Source organism: Mastomys coucha, unplaced genomic scaffold (assembly GCF_008632895.1).
Source record: "Mastomys coucha isolate ucsf_1 unplaced genomic scaffold, UCSF_Mcou_1 pScaffold3, whole genome shotgun sequence".
NCBI classification, from domain to species: Eukaryota; Metazoa; Chordata; class Mammalia; order Rodentia; family Muridae; genus Mastomys; species Mastomys coucha.
Genome location: NW_022196909.1, coordinates 47,444,459 through 47,453,208, shown reverse-complemented (window position 1 = coordinate 47,453,208; position 8,750 = coordinate 47,444,459). Strand labels below are relative to the sequence as shown.

The window sequence follows — 8,750 nt, the reverse complement described above, 5'->3', positions numbered from 1 at the left end:
CCCCCCCCCCCCGTCTGCTCCGAAAGGCTTCGTCACCTCTGCTGTGCCCCTGTGCATTGGCTGAGCTCTGCAGCTAAACTGGCTTCAGGGAGAGAGGGGCACTTATCCTATGTTCCTGTGGATGTCAGCTGCACGGCCTGGGTGCCAGCTGGAGGGCAGCTGGGACTTGTTTGTCTGATTGTCAGGCCCAGGCTCCTTACTTGCACTTAGGGGAAAAAAACATCCAAGCCTTGGTACAAAAGGTCCCTCTTTCCATGGCTCTGGAAGAGGCTGCGAATGAGCTCATTATCACTGCAGCCCAAGAAAGGGGACAGGCGCTCTTGATCTGGCTGTCTAGACCCACCCCCGGCCACATGTGCCGGACTGAGGGCAGATGGGGCTGCGTGGGTCCAGCCCATGGCAACCCAGGTCAGGTGCTGAGACAGGTGGTCCACACCAGGGGCCGAGCTGAAGCCATTTGGATGCTTTGAGGCCAGCTGGCTCTGCTGTGGTTCAGGGGAAGAGCTGTGTTGATGACTCCTACCCGGTAGGTGCAAAGCTCCCCCTGGGCCCAGCTGCAGAAGGCTTCCCTTCCAGGGCTGCATGCCTGCCTCCCCTGGCTTCCGGGAACTTCCTGTGCACAGGCAGCCTACCTGCCTCTACACCTCAGAACTGGCTGTCATGGCCACCAGTTTTCTTAACTGGGCCCACCGCCTGCCAAGCACGACTTGGAACACAGCATAGAACAAAGCCGACGACGATTCTCTTAGGGAACCTGAGATTTAACACAAGCAGTGACTTGTACGGACTGCTAGGGGAAGGAACGGGTCGCTGCTCCACCCCACCCTGGGCTGGGTCCGACCCTGGGAGGACAGCCAAGTGGTACCGTCCTTGAGCTGGCCAGTGCCGGCCCCAAGCTGACCATTCTGCCTCCCTTCTTTCTGTTTCAGATTGAGAAAATCATGAGCTCCATCGGGGAAGGGATTGACTTCTCTCAGGAGCAGCAGAAGATCTCAGGTATGCTGTCCATTAAGAGACGGAAGGGGTTGTACTGCTTGCTCTGTAGGTGCCACGTTGTTCATTGTGTTCATCGGTGCGGACTTCATCAGAGTGGCCCTCACTGGAGTCACGCCCCCACGGGTCTGCGTTCCTGAGGTGGCTCTGGCACCAGCTGGTCAGGAAAACGTGGCCCTTGCGTGCCTTGTTTTACTACATTGGCAGTGTGGGGCTAGACAAGTGTTGTCACTGTCGGCATACGTCAGAGTCTCCTGAAGTGGGTGTGTCTGTCCCCTGCCCTCCCGGGTCCCTCAGTCATGTGCTGGTGCTAACCCAGGTCACCCCTTGCTTTGCTCGGGCTTTTCATCCAAGCCATTAGAGTAAGGTCTGCCTCAGATTACCGTTCTGTGAAATGGACCATCATGCCAGGTTTCTTTCTCAGGAGAGACATCCTTAAAGTAGCTCTGAGAGCCAGCGCTCACAGGGCCCTGTAGAGTCCTGACTCAGGGCCCAGAACTATGGCACCCAGGATGAGGCCCAGCTTCTCTCCAGGGCAGGTTCCACACCTGCCTCAGCATTACCCTAGCAGCCTCCCCTGTGGCCCTGCTAAGGGGCCTAGTGGGGGAGGGGCCTAGTGGGGGAGGGTACCTGTACATTGGAGGAAGGAACCGTGGGCTTTGCCAGTCAGAACGTGGGCTCTGGAGGGAGGCACACTGCCCCAAGTTCAAGTCTCAGTCATCTCACCCCACCTGAGAGCCAGGTTCCCGCCGGCACCTCTGTGACTCATCTCAGACACGAACCAGCGCATGCGTGAAAGGAGCTCGTGCCCACAGAAGCCCTGCCCATTTCTGTCTGTGATACGAAGGAACCCTGAGAACAGGGCGCCTGCCTGTGGTAGCTTGGCTCCCTCTGCATTCAGCCTTGCTTTCTGGTGCTTCCTTCCCTACAGCCCCGTTTCTGGGTCCTAGCTGAGGGACTGAGCAGGGGTCCGCCCTTGTCAGTCTTGGATGATGGCTGGAGATGACAGAGATACCTGTCCCAGCCGGGAACCCATGGATCCCTCTCCAGACCACTGGTTCCACTGTGCGGGTGTGCACAGGTCTTTCCAAGGTTTGGGTGTTTGAAAGGCATAGGCATTTGGGACAGACAGATTCGTGCCACTTTGATAGCTGGGACCAAGAGCTTTGAGATTAGTTGTGGCTACCTTCTGCTTTACTGTGAGCCACCACCATGTATGTATCCAGAGGCTGGAGTGAGCGGACCACTGCCTCCGGATCTAGTCAGGCCTCCCCGGAAGAGCCTTGCCCTTGGTGTCTTTGTTCCTTGCCCTCTCTCCCACCTATGGGAGCAGCAAGCGGCTTCTCTGCATTCTGGCTGTGCTAACCCTGCACCTGGTGTCGTATGCATGCTCGCTTTACTGAGCCACCTCCTACACCACAGCACAGGGGCCCCCAGGGTGGCAAAGATGTGTGCTGTGCTGTATAGGGAGCCCCAGGATGGCAAAGATGTGTGCCGTGCTGTATAGGGAGCCCCAGGATGGCAAAGATGTGTGCCGTGCTGTGTAGGGAGCCCCAGGATGGCAAAGATGTGTGCCGTACTGTATAGGGAGCCCCAGGGTGGCAAAGATGTGTGCTGTGCTGTATAGGGAGCCCCAGGATGGCAAAGATGTGTGCCGTGCTGTATAGGGAGCCCCAGGGTGGCAAAGATGTGTGCTGTGCTGTGTAGGGAGCCCCAGGGTGGCAAAGATGTGTGCCGTGCTGTATAGGGAGCCCCAGGATGGCAAAGATGTGTGCCGTGCTGTATAGGGTCACCTGTCAGAGAGGGTCAAGGAGGAGGCTCTGGCATGGCCTCCAGCACAGCATGACTGGCTTTGCACAAGGTTCTCTCCTGAAGGGCAGGGTCACAACACAGAGTCCCAAGAGCCCCCCAGAGTGTCCACACTGGAGCTAGATACCCAAGTCCCCCAAGACAGGTGTCACAATGGCTCTGAGCCTCTGTCAGCTCCCAGGCCCCATCACACCAAGCACTCTGGATTCTCTGAACAAAGGCCTACTCTGTCAGGAGGGAAGCCTGGCTTTCCTCCGCTTCACTCACTCCACAGTCACTGTTGAGCACCTACCGAGTGCACCCTCCTGGGGCCCAGACTCTTGGCACCTTCCGTGTGTGTGACCTGTTGAGGTGCAGGTGCCTCCTGCACTTTTATGGGGTGGTGTGTGATTCTTGCATGCCTCTGACCTCCGTTGTCCCTTGCTGGCTGGACTCGCAGTTGATCGGGTCTCCCCTTGGCCCTCCCTTGCTAACCGTCCTGCTCTAGGTGTACGCTTCTCCCCTGGGCCCTGTGGAGCATCAGGTGCATAGCCATGCCTTGCTATCTTAGTGCTGAGTAGGGCAGCACTTCCTAAAGTGGCAAGTGTGTGGGGGGGTCCTTAACTGCGGGTTGTGTTTCCCCCCCCATCCCCTCCCCTGACTCTCCTCAAAACTACCAGCCCAAGTTAATGAGGTTTCAGGCCCTGAGCTTGAGATGTTGCTTCCATCCCTCAGTGCCGTGTCTGCATCACCAGCATCACTCCCAGGAAACCTGTCAGCTCCCTCTGCCTCCCCCTTGGCGGCAGCAGCTTCTGTTCCAATGTCCGATCCCTGATGTATTCTCCTGAGCGTGGAAGGGGGAAGGGTGGGAGGGGACGAGGGGGGAGGGCCAGACATGAGAGTGAGCAAGGACGGTGGAGCCGGCAGCCAGCAGTGTGGAGCCCCAGAGCCTTCAGACAAAGCCTTCTGCCGCGGCTCTGTAAGCGTGCACATCCCCGGCAGCAGACTGGACCACAGCTGTCCAGCCCTGGGATTACAAGCAGGAATGAATCAGCAGCCGGGGCTCCATGAGCTCACGAGCATTCAAGAGCCTGCTGCGTAGGTTCCTGGAGCTGACTTCCCATTCAAGGGCAAGTCTGGGAGCCCCCAGGCTTGGCGTTTCGGAGCGCTGCTACAGCCTGCATCCGGAGACTACCGGGGTCGCCACCCACCATCTGGCCTGGCCTGCGGAGGTCGGGAGAGGAGTGGATGCTGCTACAGTTGGTCTGCAGGGTCCCTAAGATGAGCAAGTTGGCACTGCCCTGTCTTGAAGGGCAGAGACTGCCAGTGACGGCTGGATGACTTTCACCGTGTCAAAGCAGAGTTCCTGGAGGTGACGACTCTGTAGTTGGCTCTTCTTTCTCCCACCTTGCACCTCTCGTCTCCCCCTCCTCCCCCTCCTCTCACCTGTCTGTGCTACAAGAACTAAAGAAGTCCGGTGGGTGTGAAGGCGTCCAGCTGAACACCTGAGGGCTGCCGGGAGGGACGGACCGTCTGCCCTCATGTGCTGCTTCAGTCCCACCCTGACTGGAGAGTATAGCGAGAAGACCTTGCATCGGTAGAGATCCTGAGACCAGAGACCCTGGGAAGAAAGCTCTGGGTGTGTGTGTGTGTGTGTGTGTGTGTGTGTGTGTGTGTGTGTGTCGCTCAGCTAGAGAGCAGCGCACTGTGAAAAGACACACTGCCGGCTCCTGATGACAAGTGGCTCTTTCTTCCATCTGCCTGGTTTTGTCTTCTTTGACCAAGAACCGGACAGCCCGGCCACTGTCCCCCTAAGCAGGCAGGCAGGCCACAGGAACCAACACTGAAGACAAGGAACTTGAGCACCACTATCCTGGATGCCAGCCCAGGCCAGGAAGGCAGTGCCTCAGCCCAGGAGGCACCCCGCTTGCAGCCTCCAGAAGCTAGCTGTAGATGGACCCCTGTCAGCTGGCCCCACCGCCAGTGGAAGACCATGCCCCTGACCCAGCAGAGCCATACCTGAGCTTGGCTCCAGCACTCCAGCCCACCCGCCCTGCTCAGTCCCCTGGCTCCTGAGCTGGAAGCAAGAGGAGCTGGGGCCATGGTTTGCTTATTCCGGGACTGCTGGGGGGAAACAAGTAAAGCCTTTTCTCTGCCCCCGCCGCTCCGCGTGCTGCTTGTGTTGCATGTGCCCGGTCCCCATGAACGCTGCCGCTTCCTTCCCGGAGCCCTCGCTGTGTGCCTGGGTCCCTCAGCTGCATGAAGACTCTCGCTCTCTCCTGATTGGTCTGTGCTGCAAGGTCGCAGAACTGGCCCCTCACCACAGCCCCACAGCAGCTCCAGAAGTTGCATGGATGGGAGGAGCGGCCAGGCTGGTGGGCACTTAGAGCTCTGGTGTCCCCCTCTAGTGCCTGTGGGGACAGACTTTCTGCCATGCCTGTGCGTGGACATTGAGGAGCAGTTGACCCAGAGACCATTGGGGGTTGGCTCCCCTGACCCTGGGGCGAGACCGTGCATGTATAGCCTCAGCCCCGGCCCAGGACAGCCCCTACTGTGGGGTGTGAGTGGGCAGCAGCCACCCGAGTTGGCTCGTGTCCAGCGCTAGGCAGCTGTGTCCCTGCCTGTACAGAGAAGAGAAGCCGCGTGCCTGCTCTCAGCTCTCTTGTCCATAGTCTGGCTGCCTCATGGTAACAACTATGATGTGGCAGTGCCATCTGTCTTCCTCTGAGTGCCGCTGCTACCGTCTCAATGGGTTCTCCCTTTTCAAGCGGCTGCCGATTCCTCTCTCGTCAGGTTCTCGGACGCTGGAGCAGAGCGTCGGGGAGTGGCTGGAGTCGATCGGCCTGCAGCAGTACGAGAGCAAGCTGCTGCTGAACGGCTTCGATGACGTCCGCTTCCTGGTAAGTGCGGCAGATGTGCTGGCCCAAGCTGAAGTTGGAAAGAGCACAGAATCCTTTCCCCTGGGGGAGAGCCAGCCGAGGGGCTGTGGGCACCCAGAAGTCCGCTGGGTAGCCGAGGTTAACTTTGCAGACTGTCCTGGCCCCGCTACCTGTGGCCCCAGTGCTACTCAGCGGGAGCACACTTGGGACCCTGACTCACACCCCGGCCCCAGCCTTGTTTCTTAGACTGGATGCCAGTATGCTGTATGCTGTGGCATCCTGGCTGTCATGTGGAGCTATTCCCCTGCAGCTTCAATGGGTAGGGCAGCCAGGTACCCCATGACCCACTTCAGTTGGATGCCAGGTGTCTCCTTATTTTCCAGAACTTGGTTGTTGTCACTGTAGCAAAGGTTTCCTCCTGCCCCCAAGTGCGGAGGAAACCAGAGCCTCATGTGCACCTGGCCTCAGAGCTGACCAGAGTAGGCTGAGTGCCGGTTTGGTTGCTTTTGCAAGGTTCATCCCGCACTCACGGGGAATACAAGGGTCAAAGGAAAACCAGAGCCTCCCGCTGCTCTCTGAGGAGCTGGGACTCAGCTTAGACCGTGCGCTCAGGAGCCAGTGGTCCCACTGTCATCCGTCTCCAAGAAGCCTTGCCCAGTGTGTCACTTGTCCTAGTGAGCCATTCAAGGCAGTGCCTGAGCCAAGATATCCGCAGGAGCGGGCCATTCGATGTCACCACAGTGGCTGTGACCGCTGACGTCCTTCCTGTGAGCTGGGTGCCAGTCTCAGCAGTTAATAATGTCTGAGCTCTTTGACTCCCCAGCACCCACAGGTGTGGGCTGGCATCTCTACCTGTTTCCCACTCGTAGGCAGAGGCTAAGAGGGTTGCTAAAGGTCACACTGCTAGTAATTGGCCGGGTAGAATTGTGCACTTGGGAGGCACAAAGCAAGAGGTCACTCTCTGAACAATCATTTATATGCTGTGCATCTTGGTAAGTGAGCAGACCCATCTACCCCATTCCCCATTTTCTGGGAGGCCTGTCTCTTCCTCTCCTAGTCCTGGGGCCTCACACTGTTACCTTGACGCAGAGCTCTCTCACTTGTGCCCACTTGCCCTGACCTCGCGTGAGGGGCCATGTGTATCGAGCTGGCACACTCGGCCTCCGTGTGCTGAGTGGGGAGAGGGGTTTATTCCGTCAGCATAGGCTCTGGCGTCTCGGGGGATCCTGCTTGTGACTCTAGGAAAGGTCCCATGGAGAGTGCTTTACCCAAGCCATCCCATTCCTAGACAGGTCTGCAACAAGCTGCCCTCTGTGGCTAGGCTGGGGGCCGTCCTTTCCGAGGGTTTAAAAGTCCACAGTGTTAGAGCCGCAGCGTGGGTGTCCATGGTTCCTGGATCCTAACCTCTGACTCATGGTGCTCTTTAGGGGAGGACCAGGAACTGGGAGGGAGGAGGGCTCAGTCAGTGGGGAGGACAGCTGGCCCCGGCTCCGCGGTTTTGGGATCTTCTAAGAGCCCTTTGCCATGCTGCTGGCAAGATCTGCAGAAGTCTCCCCGCGCTCCTGTCCTCCAGGGGCTAAGCCTGAAAATCCTAGCACAGCTCTGCTAAATTTGGAAAGGGTTAGCTTTCCAGTCCGTCAACAGCCTCAGGACTCCCAGACCCAGGCTGAAACCCAGACCAGAGAGCAGCTAGAGTTTTGGGCAAGCATGTCCCTGAACCAGATGCCCATGTAAGGTGCAGAGACTTTATGACCTTTCACCCTGATGGCCAGCAGTGTGGTCCCTCCAGGGCTTCTTTAGTCCTGGCGCATCCACAGAGGTATCCACCAGGGGTGAGCAGAGCACACTTGCGTTTAGTGTGATGTTGTTTCAGTGCCTGGAGAGGTCTGAGCGGCCAGCACAGCATCCTGGGAAACTGCATGTACACTGCCTATGAATAGATTTCAGCAGGTGCCTGTTCCCGTTCCTGAAACACTCCCTCAGTGAGAGGTCCTGCTGTGGATCAGTGAGTGTTTCACCTGGTTCTGAGAGTGCCGGGAGATGTTTCTAGTAGATACAAAGTAGCTCCAGTAAGCCCAGGTCCAGGTATGGTGGGAACATCTGGAAACATGTTGGCAGTCAAGGTGCTCCCGTGGGGTTCCCTGTCCGGGCGCTTGTGAGCATTGTGGGAGCTCTGTGTGTGGCTAAAGGAGCTTTGCAGGACAGTCTGCCCCATGCCTTCTGGGACAGAGGACCCAGTGCTCCGGCTGCCACGACACTCACATTTACACTGGGTCCTGCGCCTTCTGTCGGCTGCTCTCAGGGTCACCTTTGGAGCTCTGTCAAGGTCTATAGTGGCCTCACAGGTCTCTTGTCTGGGTCCAGTGCTCTTAATCCTGACTGTCCCCACAGTGATGCGATGATGGCTTCGGGCAAGCAAACCTTGTGGCTTAAACTTCTTCCACACCCTCTTGCCTGTAGGTAGAATAAAAACCGGGTCAGATCAGGGCTATGAGCTCCCTGTGCTAATGGGGCCTAGCACCAGGAAAGCAGGCCAAGGGAGTGTGGCTGTCCTGAGAGCCAGCAACCCCCGCTGGCTCATGCCTCCTGGCCACCTTCATCTTCACCACAGACCATGACCACAGGAGATGGGCTTTCTTGGAACTAAGGAGCAAGTGCATTTGGTCAGCTCAGAGGGAGGTCGCTGATGGCTGGCACACCCGTGCCTTCAAGCAGGCTCTGTCATTCTTCGACAGCCTCGTGGAAGTGTCGGTGGCAGAATGATGGCGGCCCTGAGGCCAGAGGGTTGTGATAGACATAAAAAAGTCATGTAGTGAAAGAACTCCTAATGTGGGGAATGTTCCTGTGGGGCTGGTGAGGGGCACACAGGAATGACTGCGTGACCCCCACTGTCGCTCGGTAGTGGAGGCTTATGGAGTGCCAGGACATGTCCATGCTGATCTCTGGTAGCTTCATTTTTCTTTAGGGGGCAAAATGGTTTTCTCTGTCTTGCCTTATGGATGGCAGTGAGGTCAGAAGAGTGAACCCTGTCCGTGTCAGAGGGGACCCCGTGGTCCAGCAAACCCTGTCCGTGTCAGAGGGGACCCCGTG

At 57.8% G+C, this 8,750-nt stretch overlaps 1 protein-coding gene across 6 annotated transcripts in view; it reads left to right on the top strand.

Annotated features, from left to right (window-relative positions):
• Anks1a (ankyrin repeat and sterile alpha motif domain containing 1A) overlaps positions 1–8,750 on the top strand; it is a 159,241-nt gene that overhangs the window by 132,349 nt on the left and 18,142 nt on the right. For all 6 annotated transcript variants that reach the window (XM_031348311.1, XM_031348313.1, XM_031348312.1 and 3 more), the window contains 2 exons: positions 930–996; positions 5,575–5,681. In XM_031348311.1, the coding sequence (XP_031204171.1) occupies positions 930–996; positions 5,575–5,681 (174 nt within the window). The remainder of the gene's footprint in view (positions 1–929; positions 997–5,574; positions 5,682–8,750) is intronic.